The sequence below is a fragment of the Echinops telfairi genome, unplaced genomic scaffold, assembly GCF_000313985.2.
Source record: "Echinops telfairi isolate 266 unplaced genomic scaffold, ASM31398v2 ScPeMD7_3509;HRSCAF=4178, whole genome shotgun sequence".
Lineage (NCBI taxonomy): Eukaryota > Metazoa > Chordata > Mammalia > Afrosoricida > Tenrecidae > Echinops > Echinops telfairi.
In genome coordinates, this window is record NW_022107407.1 from 14,504,876 (window position 1) to 14,523,346 (window position 18,471).

Genomic DNA, 18,471 nt, shown 5'->3' on the forward strand with positions numbered 1-18,471 from the left:
GGGAGTGTGGAGGGAGGGTGGGATAGAAAGGGGGAACTGATTATAAGGATCTACATAAAACCTCCTCTCTGGGGGACAGACAACAGAAAAGTGGGTGAAGGGAGACATTGGGTAGTGTAAAATCATCAAGGGTTCATGAGGGTGAGGGGAGCGGGGAGGGAGGGGGAAAATGAGGAGCTCATAGCAAGGGCTCAAGTAGAAAGCAAATGTTTTGAGAATGATAGCAACAAATGTGCAAATGTGCTGGCTGGCTGGCTGGCTGGCTGGCTGGCTGGATGGATGGATTATGAGAACCGTTGTATGAGCTCCCAATAAAATGATTTTTTTTAAAGATCAAAGGGTATATTGCATTGGGTAAATCTTCTGCATGAGACTGCTTTAAAACATTGAAAAGTTAGAATCTTATTTTGAGATTGAAGGTGTGCCTAATGCAAACCATGGTATTTTCAAGTGCCTCATATGCACATGAAAGTTGAACATTGAACAATGAGGACCAAAGAAGAATAGATTTCAATTATGGCACTGGTGAGGAACTTTGAAAGTACCATGGAATGCCAAAACCACAAACAAATCTTTTTATTCTTTAATTTATTTTTTATTTTATGGGGCTCTTACAACTCTTATCACAATCCATACATATATCCATTGTGTCAAACACATCTGTACATATGTTGTCATCATCTTTTTCAAAACATTTTCTTTCTACTTGAGCCCCTGGCATCAGCTCTCCATTTCACCCCCTCCCTCCCCACTCTCCTTCCCCCATGTCTCCTAGATAATTTATGATTTATTTTTCATGTCTTACACCAACAGCTGTCTCTTTTCACCCACTTTTTTTTGTCTGTCCTCCTGGGAGGGGGGCCATACATTGATCATTGTGGTAGGTTCTCCCTTAGTTCCCCCGCCCCCCACCTTTACCTCCTAGTATCGCTATGCCCCCTTTGTTCCTGAGGGGTTTATGTGTCCTGGATTCCCTATGTTGTGAGCTCTTATCTATACCAGTATACATGTATGTTTTGGTCTAACCAGATTTGTAAGATAGAATTGGGGTCATGGTATTGGGGGAAGCATTTAAGAACTAGAGTAAGGTCGTTTGTTTCATCTGACTGATTCTACTCTTCCTTGTGGCAGTTCTGACAGGGGGTGTCCAATTGACTACTGATGGGTTTTGGGTCACCACTCTGCCTACCCCTTCATTAGCATTGATATGCTTTTTGTTGGTTTGTTTGTTTGTTTTCAGTCTTTGATGTCTGATATCTGATCTCATTGACACCTCAAGATCACACAGGTCGGTGTACTTCTTCCATGTGAACTTTGTTGCTTCTCAGCTGGATGGCCACTTATTTATCTTCAAACCTCTAAGATCCCAGACGCTATGTCTTTTGATACCTGGGCACCATCAGCTTTCTTCACCATATTTGCTTATGCATCCATTTTGTCTTCAGCAATTGTGTCAGGCCAAGACATGAATGTAACCATTTTGCAACCATTTTGTCTTCAGCAATTGTGCCAAGACATGAATGTAACATACAGGAAGGAAGCAGGGAACCAATTGAGAGAGCTGCTGGGCCAGACCCCAATCTCAACTACGTGGGCACCCCCAACCACAGAGGAATGCACTTCAGAGGACAGCACTGAAGCTGCAGCTCAGGAAGTGGGGTGCGTCTGATTAGGAGCAATGGAAGATGGAAGGAGAGGGTGGAACACACCCTGGCCCACCAAACCCTGAGGACAAGCCCTGACGCAGAGCATCCAGCTTACAGAGAGGATCACAGGGCCGACCCCATTTCAAGACAAGTGATGCTCCTCACTGATATATACTGCTAAGGGTGACAGCACTGGTGTGACAGGTAGGTTTGTTGTGCCAACATGGCCAATGAACACACATGAGATTAGGTGAAGGATGGAGAGATAAATGGCTCAGTGAGCTTCTTCTCCCGCTCACTTGCTCTTTGATCATCGGACCAGTGTGCGGCTGTCTTGCTTGTTCTGTACCTCCACTTGCAAGCTGCAGTACCTGTGAGACACCTAACCCATGAACTCTGTCACTGTAGTTTGAGATTCCTTCAATTCCTTCACCACGCTATTGGACTGTACATCCCTTGACCTTGGGACTATGGACCCTGTTATCTGGCTGACTGTTGGTGACCTGCCTTGCTGTTTGCTGCCTGGGGCCAGATAGCCTGAATTGCTCTACAGAGATCAGTAAGGTAAAGAAGCCAGAAGGCATGTGATAACTTTGAAACCTTGGATGCTTCCTTGACTTTCACCCGGTGGCCCTCAGGACTTGAAGGAATGTCAGTGTACTACCTGTCTCACGGAAGTGAACCGCACTGAGCCATTTGTACTGCTTTACAGATTAATTAACTGTTTATTTCTTATGTTATCTATCTATCTATATCAATATATATATAAGTATTAGTGTCCTGATTTTGTTTCTCTAGAGAACCCTGTCTAACACAACTGGTGACATGGTGTGGGAGACATGTCCAATCCAACCCCACCACACCAGGGTGAAACATTAATTGTGTACAGCAGAGCAGCAAGGGGAGCAAAGCAACGAAGTCCCCAAGGAATGCCAAAGGTGAACTTGGGGACCTGGGTGTGACACCCCACCGGACTCGACTGTAAAACACTCATAAAGGTCAACAGACAGACCTGGAACTATTTGAGGGCTTTTCAGTTTTTGATAATAGCTTTTCTTTTTTTTTGGTTTGTTGTATTAGCTGTTGTTGATTTATTTTTGTCTTCTTTTTTGTTATGTTTTTCTCTACTTCATTTTTGCACATATTATTGTCTATGCATATCTATCTGGACAAGATAAGTGAGATGAACAATCTGGAGGAGAGAACAATAGGACTGACAGTTCAGAGGGGACACAGGAGAGGGAGAAATGGGGAAAAGGAGGGGGGGTTCCAACAAACCCAGAGACAAGGGAAGAATAAATGATCTAAAATTGATGGCAAGGAGGGCATAGGATACTTGGGGGAGGGCTCGGTCAAGGGCAACGTAGTTGAGGGGCTGACAATGATAGTGGGACAGGAGGAAGTAAAAGGAAATAGAGGAAAGAACTGGGAGGCAATGAACATTTATGGAGGTCTAAATATAGGCATGTACATATGTAAATACATTTATATACAATGAAAGGGGACTAGAGCTATGTATACATATTTATTTATAAAGTATTACTGTAGCAGATGGACAATGGGCTTCCACTCAAATACTCCCTCAATGCAAAAACAATTTATTCTACTAACAGGGCACTATGTGATGCTCATAAATCTATCTTTAATCAAACAAACAAAAAAACCAAATCTGTCTTTTAAGAAATACAGCTAGAATACTCCTTAGAGGCAAGAATGGTGAGGCTTTATCTCATGTGTTTTGGACATGTTATCAGGAGAGATTTAGTCCCTAGTGAAGAACATCATGCTTGCTAAAGTAGTGGGGCAGTAAAATACAGGAAGACCTTCAACAGATGGATTGATACAGTAGCCACATTGATGAGGTCAAACATAAAAACAAATGTTGGCACAGCACAGGACTGGGTATTGTTTCAATGGATTTCACAAAAGATCGCTGAGTCAGAACCAACTCGATGGCACCTAACAACAATAACAACAGTTAAACTTGATTAGTCAAGCAAAGTCCAGACACCACTCATCGGGTGTTTTTATTGCTCTTAAAACTTTACTATCCACAGTGTTAACGAACGGACTTCACTGTATATATAGATGAATCTTTGGGAGGGGAATCTATTTTGAGAAGGTTTATATATATACTTCTAAAGTTACATTTATGAAAGAAATAAACTATGGGCAATATTGAAAATACAAATTATACTTGGCAGGCTTAAATCAAACAAGGATGTACAGCAAAACATCAATGAACTTTTGTTTAATTCTATATCAAGCAGAATCGGTCTACTTGAGCAGAAACTGTATTAAATAAGTAAAAGCACAATATGATTAGAGTCACAAAGATTTCAAAACCAGATTAATATAAATTTTCTTCATGAAATTACTATATATATATTTATATAAAGGATTTAAAATTTTAATTGAATACTATGTATCAACTTTATAATGATAACCATTGGCATTTGAAAGGATAAAACTTTAGCTATATTTCTAGAATATATTTTTTCTTTTTCAACAATGAAACCTTTTGAAGCAAACGTGGCAATTCACTGGTAAATTAGTAATGATTTTATGAAGTTTTGTTTCTTTAATTTCCAACTTTTATTCATATGAAAATATATGTTAATGGAAATTGATATAAAATGCTTATCAGAATAGCTTTGTTATTATGAATTTAAGCAATTTAAAGTTTATTTGAAGACTCTTTTGTCTGTTTTCATATTTTCATTTCTTGGTAAAAATTTCTCACACATATAAGCACACAGATACATAAACTATTTTCCAACCTTCAAATAAGGCTGGTTGTGAACTTTTATAAAGAAAATGGCCAAACTATTTGCTATTTTAATATTTTTAAGTTGCAGCTTTGCTCATTAAAGTAAAATATGACATGGATATTATTTAAAAAAACATTTTAATGAGCTAATTTCAGAATGTCAGAATCTAGGAAAAAGTAGAATTTGCAAGAGTCAGCCATTATACAGACTATGTTAGAAGTAAATTCCAGATATTTTGCTGATGATAACATTTCAGTAATTGTCCTTTTCAGAAATTGCCAACTTTTCTATTGCTAGTATAAATATCAAAACATTAGTTAAAACTTACAGATTTCTACATTCAATTTATGTCATGTTTTTTCAAATCACCTAATGTAGGATTTTCTTTAAAATTCTCAGGGTATCCTTTAGTATTATAGTTTGTTTATGCACAATGATCACTCTTCTCTACAACGTAGCTCTTTCCTGATGTTGTCATGAAAGCAACTCTGTTAGCACGAGCCAGCTACATAAAAGAATAATGACCAACATTAGTTTTTGAGATATTCAAACTCAAAGTAGAATTGATCTATAAATCTAGCACACATACAAGGGCATTTCTGAGCAGGATTTCTACCAATATAAAACAAGTCAGTCAATCAAATAATGGATTACATTTGATAGACGAACATTCCAATTTCTCTATGGGAAAAAAATGCCATATAGAATAAGCAAAGCATAAAATTTAATGTGTCCCTACACTAATTACTTTATATAATTCTTCAACTGGTGGGCTCAAGATAGAAAAATGAAAACACAGAATTCTTCAGCTCTTTCCAAGAAACAATGACAATAATACTTATATAATGTTACAAATTTAAAATGAGTATTTTCCCAATATTAATTAACTTCCTGTAAGAAGTAGCCTTTATATCTCATTGAACTTCACCTGCTAAGATGATCAGATGAGATGGGGGTTGATGACATGGAGGGCATCAGATGTACAGAAAGTTGTGTTAAGTTGGGTTCTCTGGAGAAGCAAAATCAGTGACACGTGCATGTGTTCATACATAGAAAGAGATTCTTATTGATTAATGGCTTACACACTCAGAAGTACTTAAGACCAGTTCAAGTCAGCCTTCTCCTGACACTTGTAGCTATGGAAACTGATAAAAAGGAAGTCTTATGCTAAAGAGGAGTGGGGGTCGGAAGTGGGAGATGGGGACGCTCTGGCTGAAGGATGCAGAGGTAGATGAATCTGGTATTGCCCAGATGAATATGCCTTTGGAAGACTGCTGATGGACCCTGGGATCAACATATGAAACAACAGGAGATTGAGGAATCAGATGCAAGATCTAGCTCGAACAGAAGGCAAAGGGTCAAAGATAAATAGGCTCTGCTCAGTCTGTGCCTTATACAAAAGACCTCACGTCTAAGGAGTTGTCATTAGGCTCTGGCCTGATTGATTGGGGGGGGGGGGTGGATCTAACTTTACTCTAGCCAGTAGTGTCTAGATGACATAATCTCTATAACAAAAGTTAAATTTCATTAAAAAGTTATGAAAGAGCCAAGAGACAACAATGGATGTCAGAAGAGACTCTGCAATTTGCTCTCAAACACTGTGCAGTTAACGGTGGAATGGGAGAAATAATGAAGGAAATGTGCTGAACGAGAAACTTCAAAGGCAGCTTCAGAAGACAAAGTCAATAATGAAATGTGTAAAGATCCAAAGTTAGGAAAGTTAAAAGAGAAGAACAAGTTTAGCATATCTCAAGCAGAAATTTCTGAAGAAATCATCCAACTTTGAGTTGCAATATTGAAGGAATTCAGGGAAAAAAATAATTGAACAAGCAGCAGATATCAAAAGAAGATGGAAAAAATATATAGAGACTCACTGAATTTGTTGACATTCAATCATAACAAGAAATATCATATGATCAAGATAAAGAGTATGATCAGGGACAAATATCACTGGAGCCATTTCCAAAACAATAAGCCCCAGTTGATAGTATACCAACTGAAATATTTATTTTAAAAAATGATGAAACCTTGGAAAAACTCATAAGCCAATATCAAGAAATTTGGAAGATAGTTACATGGCTGGCCAATTGATAAGAAAGATTCATATTTGTATCCATTCCCAGAAAGGTAACCAAACCAAATATGGAAATTATCAAATGATATAATTACTCTTCCATGCAAGCCTAACACTGCTGATGGTGATTCAATAAGGGTTGTAGCACCACACTGTCGGAGAGAAGCCAGAATTTTAAGCAACATTCTGAAAAATACTTTGTATGGGGGATATCACTGAGGGCATCAGACCTTAGTTGAAAACAAGTACCATAGGGATGTTTGCTTGTTTCTTATTAACTGTGCAAAGCTATTTCACTTTGTAGATCACAAGAAACTATGAGTAACGTTGATGAAAAGGAGAATTCCAGACTCTCCATTGTTCACCTGGAGAACCTGTGCATAGACTAAGAAGTAGTCATCCTAACAGAACAAGGTATACTGTACAGTTGAAGATTAGAAAAGGTGTGCATCAGGAGTGTACATTTTCATCATGCTTCTCAATATGCATTCTAATCAAATATTCAGATTACCTGGGGGATATGAAGCGAGAAAGTTCATGGCAATCTGCAATACACAATGGCACAGTCAAGACAACACAAAACATTTGATGAAGATCAAATACTATTGCCTTCATTATGAATTATAAATCACAATAAAACAAAAAGAAACTAATTTCCATGGAATTGATTTCAATTCATAGCAATGTCATAGGACAGGATTGCACTGTCCCTGTGGGTTTTTAAGATTGTAACTCTTCATGGAAGTTGAAAGCCCCATCCTCGCCATCAAAGCAGCTGGGAGCTTCAAACTACAGACCTTAAGTTTAGCAACTCCATCACACCGCATAAGAGTGAGGCCATCAAGGAGATGGGTGTTATAGCCTCTATGCGGAACCACTGTCAGGATGGAGTGGTCCAGTCAATGCTTCTTTCTGTGACTTACAAAAGTTTATTATTATTTGGAGATAACTTGACTCCACCTATCAACAAAAAAACAGTTTGAGCGATTTTTTTTTCTTGGCAAATGATTACTGGGTTTGTGTTTTTCTTCCTTTTTTCATTTGTTCTTTCAGAGATGGATACATGTCTAGCCTGGGTGGTTTCAGCAGAGAAACCAGAGGTGGGTCTTCCTGGTTTCCCTTTCCAGGTAACATTTCAGTTTTCCTAAGTGGCTCTTGGGATTCTTGTCTTGTCTTTAATTTGAAAAATGATGTGTTTTTGAAAATTATGATTATGATCTAGCTTGTTTATTTTCCTATTTGCAGTTTATTCAGCTTCTTTAATGAATACATTCTCATAACTCATGATATTAAGGGAGATCTCGTCCAACAACTCTTCAAGTTTTGTTCCTTTAAAAAAATAATCTTGTTTTAGAATTCTAAGCATATTTAAATTCCTCATTTTAATGTGTTACCACTGGCTCTCTTTGACTATTTCATTCATTTTTATTTGTTTTTAATTCTAATAAAGCAAGATTGAGGGAGTTGTCTTCAAGTTCAATATTCAGCCCTTCTGTTGATTCAGTTATGCTCATTTGCCCTTTCAATGTATTATCTCATTCTGAAATCAGTATTATTTCCGAAATGTCAGTATTAATCATTAGGATTTCTGCTGGCATTTTTGGTGTGATTTACAATATTTCATTTATCATGTCAATTTGTTCTTGTGCTGTTTACCTGAATTCTTTTGGTTTTTTTCCTGTTTTCCTTGATTTCTTCTAAAACATGATTGAGCTTTCTCTCAGGCTACTGAAAGAACTTAAAGAAAATTCAAAAAGAATAATTCCCTTGTCAGATTGTTCCGATGACATTTCTTCCTCACAAGAATTTTCTAACTCTACGTGGAAGGCCCGTGTTTGAGCCACTCTGCACTGTTTCCTTGTGTGAATTAAAGTAATCTTTATCACTGATTAATTGTATTGCTGTTGTATTTCTGTTTATTCATAATGATATGGCAATGTGTTCTTAAGCACTCACCTACCAAAGGGTGAAAGAGAATGTGAATGTGTACACAGTTCTCAGTTTGCTCTCCAAGGACCTTATTTGAGAGAAGGTTTTCCTGGAATTAATGCTCCCTGTAGATAATCAGGGTCACAGGAATGGGTAATTGCTCTCTCCCAGTAGGCAGAGCTGCAGGAGATAAGGGTGTGCCTGTGTGTGGGAACAAATAGTGTTCCCCATCAGGGAGGACGAGAAGAATATGGGAGGTATGGCAGGGAAAATAAAAAAATAAAAAGCAGGGGTAACCAGACAAACAGCAGCAAGGACAAATGATTTAATAAAACATAAAATAAATACAAGGGAAAAAAAATACAATAGAGGAAATTAACAGGGAGTAAAAAGAAAAGAGGAAAGTAAAGAAAAATAAAGGGAAATGAGAAAAGTAAATAATAAGAAAAAAGAAGACAAGCAGAAAAAGCAAGGATAAAAAATGAAAAAGGAAGGAAAAGTAAAATTAAAGCAAAACCAAAAGAAGAGGAAGAAAGGGTGAAAGCTGTGGGAACACAGGATATTTCTCTAGGTTGGCACTCTGTCAGCCATGGATCAACTGGGGGCCTGGGCGTCATGGGAATGTCTGCACCTAGAGGCATCCCTGCCAGTCTCTATGTTGTCTGAAGTCAGGCTATTTGATCTGGAAATAGTTCCTGCTGGCACAAAAGATACCTAAGCTCAGATAGGCTACTTGTACCAAAAAGAAATTCTTTCCAGATAGAGGCAGCTGGGGCATGTTTGGGAAGGAGTTCTTACATGTCCAGGAGTGTCCAGGAACCTCACATTGTGGTTCTGCTGGTCTGATGAGGGTGAGTTCACTTGCACTCAGCGCCTGAGCCAGGAGTGCCCAATCCATGCAGAAGATCAGGATGGTCATGCTGTGTTAGCCTTCCAACAACTTACCAGCCCTTTCCTCTCCCAACTCGTGTCCTGTTTCTGCTCTTCGTTGGTGTTTAGTCTACTTTTCTATCATATATTACCTTTTTTCATTTAGATGTTCTTTCCTTGCAGTGTCATGTAGTTTGGCTGCCTATTTGCCATTTTGCAAACAAAGTCCTTCCATTTTTTTATAAATATGTATTCCTATGCTACATTTTAATACCTTATTTTATGTCTTTAGACACAATAATCCCAGGTTTTATTACAAAGAATATAATTTTAGAATTGGTGGCATATGTAATTTTTAAAATTATCTGTCTCTTGCTTATAGTTTTCTTCCTTGTGGTTTTATAGTTTTTGTTGTAATTCCAGAAATTTCTTTGAACTTTGAACTGGAGAATTACTTGAAGCCAGAGTATAAAGGACTTCCCTGTAGAAATGATACATATTTTGCTTCCGTGAGGTTCTTACAGAACAGCCTAAGCCTGATCCCACTTTAAATTTAATTCTCTGCTTGTGGTTTTCCAAGCCACCCACATATATAAATTCTAACACTAAATCTATATGAAAGCCAACTGGGGATTTATTTTTTTATTTTTCATTTTTTTGTGGTCCAAGTGGTTTTTTTAAATAAAGGATAGAAGCAGTTTCAGGTGTTACAGTAAACTGAACACAAGCCAGAGAGAGAGCCCACAGCACAGCTATGCAGGACCGTGGCCCAGCTGCACTGAACTGTGTAGGAGCTGCTGGGAGTGAGAGGGTGGTCTCAATGTTTCTGGCTTTTTCAGGGGTCCCCCGTTCGTCATTGTTGGAAGGCGTGGTAGATGTACTGTTTGACCCTATTGGTTGAAGTAAGCCCATCTGGCCTAGATGGGGTCTTGCCCGGGTTTACTGGCTTCCTATCTCCAAGACCCAAACGTGAGCATTCTCTCTAGCCTTAAGCAGCTTCCAACTTCCTGTAATGAGGGAGAGAGGTTTTGGCACATAGAGCGACAACCCCTAGTTCTGTTTCTAGCTACCTAACACAGTCACTATGTCAGTGCTTCTCAACCTTCCTAATGCTGTGACCCTTTAACATAGTTCCTCATCTTATAGTGACCCCTCCAAACTAAATACTTTAGTCCCACTCTTCTCCTTCTCTTTGGAAGATTTTGTTTGTTTTCCAATTCATTCCCTAAATCCCTGACATTTTTATCACCCTGGCTTTAAGAAGGTGAGGCGTTCTGATTACTCACGCTGTCTGGTGAGGGCCTGGTCTCTGGCTCCTAAGACACGTATCAAAGAAGCAGGACTACGTCACCTTGGATGAGCCAGCACCAACTTCAGCACCTGCTTGTTCTCTCCATTTACACCTTCACAGAAGTTTACACAACATTGTCAGTGCTTGGTACTGTTTGTGTTTCTTTGGTCATTTTGTGATTGTATATGAGGGTCAGTCAAATAGCATCACTACAACATCATGAAGTCATTGATTAAATACTCGTCCGAAGATATTCTTTGACAACTTCGCCTCCACCTAGGGCCCCGCACTGCTACAAGCAGTTCTTCCAACTCTCTACTGGTGCCTGAAAATGTGTGCCCTCCCTGAGTTATACCACATCCCTTTATCAGCTCTGCTCCTTCAAGGGACTCAAATCGTGTTCCCTTAAAATATCCATTAAATTTGGGGAACACAAATGCAAATGGCGCAAGATCAGAGGTACAGGTGAACACGAGAAGGTTTCCAAATTGAATCCTCACAGAAGAGCTACCCTCAAAGAATAAGCAGCTGCATTGTTGTGCTGGAGGAAGACATGTTTGAAAATATTCTCAGTGCACATTTCCTGACATTTTTCTCATGAACATTATCTTAATTTTTTTAAAAAACGACTTCATGATAAGCCCCTTTGCGTAGTCTCCTAATATAGGCACCATCATCTTATTAACTAATCCTCTACCATGAATTTAACTGGCCAACAGGCCCCCTGGAAGTGACTGTGTGCTCCTTTTCACAAAACTAAGACAAGTGTATCAACGAGTTAACTTGTCTGTATCCATCTGACTGATGGTAGAGACAGTTTTGCATTTTTTGTTCGAAATAAACTCATGCATGTTGAAGAGGCTTCAAAAAGGTCCTAGGAATTTTTCTTTTTGGTCAGTTGCATTTTTACTAGGCCTGTGAAGCCCTGTCCTATAAACTCGAGCCCTTGAAGGAATACATTTTGACTTCCCATCACGTTCAAGAACTTACCACGCAGTATTCTTTAGATTATACATTGGCAGAACCTTGAAACAGACACTCATTTTAGTTCTGTAAGTGCTTGTGATCTTAGATCAGTGATTTTCTTTTCTGATTCTGCATTTGCTACACGGTAAAAAATAAGGAATTCTCTAAAATACACTCAATTTGCATACTTGTCAGGATTTAAATTACCCAATATTAAATAGACATCTATTAAAAGAGTTCTACATATCTACTTTCCCTTCCACATTCATTTAAAACACCAACATAAACTTCTGATTAAACATATAAATATCTTAAATGTACACGACTCTAAACATAAATAACCATTTTAAACTCCTCTTTAAATATGAGGGAAAGTTTGCTTCTCCCTCTTACGTATCTCTTTAAGGTTACATAACAGGGTACACTAATGGGACAATGGTTACATCACTTAACTGCTAATTAAAAGTTCTGACCTTCACATCCCTTAAGCCACTCCATGCAAGAATGACAGGATAGTTCACTTTTATAAAAATTTACGGCCTTGGAAACTCCAGGGAGGCAATTATATCTGGTCTTACATGATCAGTCATACATGATCAGTCTTACATGACTGGTCTTCTATGATCAGTCTTACATGATCACTATGAATCAGAATTGACTTGATAGCAGTGGATTTCTTTAGGAAAAAGAAAACCATTATCCCACAATCATCCAAATGCCATATTGACCTAAAGGAACATGTGGATACATTAAATATGGTCTTCTATATTCTAAAGTCCGATATTGAATCAACAGAATTTCTAAAATATAATTTAAATTAATAAAATTATTTAACTTTGATATAATTCTGTTCTAAAATTGCACAATCATTACATGATATTTTGATTATATTGTCATTAAGTTTGTGAAATCACAATAGAAGTCTATCATTTAAGTGTGTGTTCTCTACTGAGTAAACAAAAATATATGCATATTCAATGATTTATAATTTAGTATAAACTCTGAATTTGATTTTAGAACAACCAAATCCTATACAAACACATGTACTGAATGCATGTCAAATCATAATATGGAGACTTTGAAGTGAGTATGGATTTACCCTACAATTGTTTTGAGAATGTAAAACTTAATTATTGGTAATATTTTCTATTAAGTAAAACTGATTCTGCAGATAAAAATACCAGTCTGAACTATTTGTCTGACATTAGTGAGAACTCTCGAAGGAACACATAGATCTAAACAGCTGTGACTGATGCATCAGACCACACAGAGAGCTAAAATGAATGTTACTTACCCTCACAGCCCTGGCTTTCAGCACGTGTACTGTAAGGTTCCTAAAGTGCAAGCTGCACAACGATCTTGGAACGTCTCTGTGAATGACTACATGCATATGCTACACTATTATTGCCAGATAGAAAAAGAATAATATATGTTTTTAACCACTGCAGCCATAGTAGCTAGGCTTATAATAAAAAATACTTCTCTCCTTTCTGATTAGCTGTAATGCATATATTGTACACTCCAAATGCACATACTAAACTAAATCTGATGATCATTTTTCCCTAAGTCATTAAATCTTCACTCATTGACCGTGCTTATCAATCATAGAATAATTCATCTTTCTTTCCTTCTCTTAAAAAAAAAAGAACATTTTAAATAAAAAAACAATTATTCAAACTCATATTTCTTAATGAAGGCTAATGTGCTAATGTTTAATCGTGTGGATATAGTGAACATTGCTGTGTTTGAGAACCGCAGAGAGATTATCTACCTCTATTTCTAAAACTATCTGTGATCTTTTTAAAAAGATTTTTCTCTATCTAAACATTTGATAAATTCTCATAAAAAGAAGTTCTATTTATATAGGCAATTGAAGGATAATGAGTTTCAATTGTCACTTAAACTAAAGTTGTCAGTCCCAATATGGTTCCTTAACTGCCAAATATAAGAAATTATATCTCAGAAGACGGATATGTTAGGCTGTGGTAAAAAAAAAAAAAATTCCTCTGAATTTCCCAACATTCCTCTCTCAATTTCCAACTGAGGTATGCAAGTGTATTCATTAATGTGTCCACTGCACTTCTAAAGGGAAGATTTCATGAATTAACAAAAATAATTAAATAATAAAAAGTAGCAGAGAATAGATTTGTATCTATAACAATCAAGCATTCTATATTCACTCTTTGAGAACATAGGATTTCAATCTCAAATCTGTGGAGGTTACTGATGATTTATTCATCAGTAAATCATTTGACATTATATAAATAACAACATAAATATGAAAAAATGTTCATTTTTCTTTGGACAGAACATATAATATATACAATATTATATAATATATAATTTTTACCAAAAGTTTAAACTTTTAAAGATACTCTGATCTATGTATATTCCAGTCTATTAAAATATAAAATATTCAGTATTTGTAATATAATGGTAGTGAGAAATTTCTATTGTTTAAAAGTTATTATTAAGAAGAACACAAATAAAAACATATGCCTTCTTTTGTTTCCTTTTCTTTCTCTACTCCCATCTTAGACCGGTGGAGGTGGCATTATTTGGGGGTGCTTGCTAACATGCAAAGAGAGTAAAATAAGGTAGACTGGGGTAGTTACAAGTATTAAGTCCAGAATTACTAATAGATGGAGATAGTATTGTACAACCTCAATAAACTAATCAAACTGCCTTTATGAAGGAATCTTTTTTTCCCCTAACAACCTCATCTATTGAGGAAATATGGAAAAGAGAGTTGCAAGTGGTATAAAGATGAACAACTTGCTTATTTTCCAAGTTGAACATCCAGAAAACTCAGAAGACCAAACATAAGGATTATCCCGAGCTTGTATCCTCTGTGGGGGCACCACTGGAATAGTGGACGGTCTGGCCCCATCACGCTGGGGCGAGGAATTGAGGGCATGCAGCAGAGCAGCAGGTGAAGCAGTGATGAAACCCCAAGGGGATACCAAAAATACACTTGGGAGACACAGAGTGTGGCACCCTACCAGACTTGACTCGAAAATACTCATAATGGCCAACAAACAGACCTTGAACTATTTATAGGCTTTTCCATTTTTGCCAGTGGCTTTCTTTTTGTTACTGTTATTTTGTTCTTGCTTTCTGCTGGTGTTATTGTTTTGTCGGTTTTCACTTCTTTTGCTGTTTTATTTGATTTTGCCTGGTTTTTGTACTTATTAATGTATCTGCATGTCTATCTAGATAAGAGGCAGGATAAATAATTCAGAGATGAAAAGAATGAGACCAATGGTTCTGGGGGATTTGGGAGAAGAGGAGGAACCTGAATGAAGGATGAACATGATGATGGGACAAGAGGGAAGTAAAAAGGAAATAGATGAAAGAACCAGGAGGCAAAGACAATTTATAGAAGCCTAAATACAGGCATGTTCATATGTAAATATATATAATGAGAAGGGAATAGAACTGTGTAATGGTATCAATATGTTAAGAATTACGGTTGCAGATGGACATTGGGCTTCAACTCAAGTACTCCTTTAATACAAGAACACTTTGTTCTAACAATCCGGCATTCTGTGATGCTCACCTTCCCAACACAGTTGCTGAAAATAAAATGGGTGCATAAGGAAATGTGGTGAACAAAGCTAATGGTGCCCAGCTATCAAAATACATAGCATCTGGAGTCCTAAAGGCTTGAAGATAAACAAGTGGCCATCTAGCTGAGAAGCAACAAAGCCCACCTGGAAGAAGAACACCAGCCTATGTGATCAGGGGTGTCAATGGGATCAGGTGTCAGGCATCTAAGACCCAGAATAAAACCATAACCAAGGTGAATTGTGGGGGGGTGGGGGGGGAGGCATGGAGTGGAGACCCAATGCCTATCCGTAGACAATTGGACATCCCCTCACAGAGGGGTCACAGGGAAGAGATGAGCCAGTCAGGATGCATTATAACACCAATGAAACACACAACTTTCCTCTAGCTCTTTGGTGCTTCCTTCACCCCACTATCATGACCTCAATTCTACCTTACAAATTGGATTAGACCAGAGCATGCACACTGCTACAGATAAGAGCCTGCAACACAGGAAATCCACGATAGATAAACCCCTGAGAGCCAACAAGGAAAGGAGAGATACCAGAAGGATTAGGGGAGAGTGGGGGGAGGAAGGGGGGAATCGATCACAAGGATCAACCTTGAACCCCCTCCCAGGGGGACAAAGAATGGAAAAGTGGGTGAGGAGCGACAGAGGGTGATGTAAGATATGGAAAAAATAATCTATAAACTTATCAAGGGTTCATGAGGGAGGGTGGGTCGGGGAGGGAGAGGTAGAAATGGGGAGCCGATATCAGGGGCTCAAGCGGGAAGAGAATGCTTTGAAAATGATCATGGTGGCGTATGTGCAAAATGTACCTGACACACTGAATGAATGTATGGATTGTGATTAAGAGATGTAAGAGTCCCCAATAAAAGTATTTAAAAAAAGTCAACTATGACCTGAAATATTTTCAAAAGTCATTAAAAGACATTATTTTTAGCTACATGGTTTCCTGTGTATCAGTTTTTGTAGCTTACAAATGTACTTAAAAGAGGTATCTATAAAGGATTTCTGATTAATCTTTAAACATATATTTGAAGTTATTTAAAGTGACTAGAAGGAAAATTTAGGAAAAATGTGATTTTACTATAATATAGTTCAAATGAAATGGTCTTCATTGAGAGAAACTCTTAGATAGACATAAATATAATATTTCTTATTATTTATTCACTAGCGTAGTGCATCAAATTAGATCTTTTACTTTTAGGAAAATTTAATCTGTGTGTTAAGAATACAAGTGAAGCCAAGAAGGCCTGTTTCCCGAGGAAAATGCTCAATTGCATTCGCTGACGCCCAGGTTCAATGTGACCACCAAACACTAAGTATACCTGTAGTGCTTGTCACCTCCATTTCATGTGACTTCAGACAGAGACGCTAAAGTTATTATTCTTTTAGCAATTAAGAGCATATGCTGTATTATATATTTTAGATTTTCTAATTAGGAAAGATCACAAATCATCTGTTATTGGTGAGTACTATTTTATTTAAAACTTTAAAAATATTTTAATGAAGAAGCTAAGCTAAGCAAGAAACAAAGAAAATGAAACGATTTTGCAAACCGTATTTTAGTTGGGCATAAGCAGCAAAAGTATTAGGAACATTTTAATAAGGCCTCGTAGGTTTTTACTTTCAAGAATTATGGCAATAATTTTAAATGCCTTTGATCTGAGTAAGACCTTCTTGGCTCATAAGTTCAAAACACCTTTGAAACACCCCACCGGAAGCCGGGAGATCCAGAAGCACTTACATTTGCACTGCGACTGCTTCCACTGGTACAGATGACGTCTTGTTTTTGAAGAGTTAGCACCTCCTTTGTTAGCTTCAGTCGGACGTCATAGGCGTTTTCAGACCCTTCGTCATACAGCAATGCAATACCAGTTTTCGTCTGCAGACACAAGGTGCAAACACAACACATCGCCTTTAATGCAAGAGAACCATTGATGATGACAAACTGTAAGCTGCTTTCTTTTGGATAACTTAGTAGAAGACAAATCAATGTATCTAATATAAACACATGACCTACCTATCTCATAAAGACCTAGATTAATTTAACACATTTGCAAACCCTGGGCTTTCGATGAGTTGGTCCATGTCACTATCCACAGGATTTATACAAAACACGTTTCTATTTTGCTTTTAAGGGCCCGTTTTAAGAGGCAAACTCCAAAAATTTACTTGTAGTTTAAAGTAATGTTTCTGCTTTCATTTTTATTGTAGACAAATATACCTGATTGAAATTGGTAATTCAGAAAACATTTAAATATTTTTTGTATAATGGTTTCTTGGTTTGGAGTAGGAATGTGAAAACTTAAAATAGCCAAAACAGCAAGCCTATGGTTAAAACAATGAAAAATCAACTCACTTAGAAACCCATATATGCAGTTTACTGAATTTAAACGTTCGCAGTGGATACCTCTGCTGAATACGTCGGGGTGAACCGGCTTCTCCTGAACCCCTTTGGGCTAGTCAAATGCCACACCTCACTCTGGGAACCAAAAGCAAAGCCACTGCTACGGAGTCCAGTTCCATTCACTTTGCTTCAGGGTGTTTCTGACATCAGAAACTTTCACAGGAGCACATCGGCTCATCGGTCGCTCAGGTAGTGGCTGCTGGTTTTGTGGCTAGCAGGTCAGTGCCCCATAACAGGAACTGAAAACAGAAGCAAACACCTCAAACGAATAAACTGTATAACCTGAGGAACTGCACCCCCTTGTATAACAAAAGGTTGGCTGACGTTATTTATTTTATTAATTTTGAGTGCCCTCCAGTGGTGTCCGAAGCCATCTGAGCACAGGAGAACTGCACCAGAGTGTTCAGGGCTGCCACCGTTGAGAGGCAGACTGCCAGGTCTGTGCATTCCAAAGGCTTTCTAGGTACGTATGTTTAACCACCGACTTTGGGGCTAGTAGTCTAGTGCCTACATTTTTGCTCGTAGTTTTGTGTTAATATACGGATGTGGTTGTGAATTCACCCTAGATGATTAGTAGTTTCACAGACACAAATCATGGAGTGAATGGAAACCACAAGCCCACATCCAGGGAATGTGCAGCCATTTGAATTGACTTGTATGACCTACACCTGCTTAATGTGTGTGTGACCTTGTGTCTTGTTCTTTATCTAGTGATCACAGGGGGTTAAGCCACCCCCAGTGATTAAGCAAAGCAGAGAAAACACAACAGAGAGATACACAAATGCTTTCCTTTGCAGTATATGTATTTGTTGAGTTACTTACTTATCATTGTAAATACCTAATTAGAAAAAAGAATTCTACGGCGATGACTATGGCACAGTTTGTCAGTTTGTCACACGATGGTCGCTTGTGGTGCTCTGATACTGGAAGCTATGTCCCTGGT

The 18,471-nt window shown here is 37.8% G+C and overlaps 1 protein-coding gene across 1 annotated transcript in view; it reads right to left on the bottom strand.

Moving 5' to 3' along the window:
• SNTG2 (syntrophin gamma 2) overlaps positions 1 to 17,033 on the bottom strand; it is a 442,011-nt gene extending 424,978 nt beyond the window's left edge. Inside the window, exon 1 of the mRNA XM_030886702.2 lies at positions 16,866 to 17,033. Within this exon, the coding sequence (XP_030742562.1) occupies positions 16,866 to 17,033 (168 nt within the window). The remainder of the gene's footprint in view (positions 1 to 16,865) is intronic.
• Between the last annotated feature and the right edge of the window lie 1,438 nt (positions 17,034 to 18,471).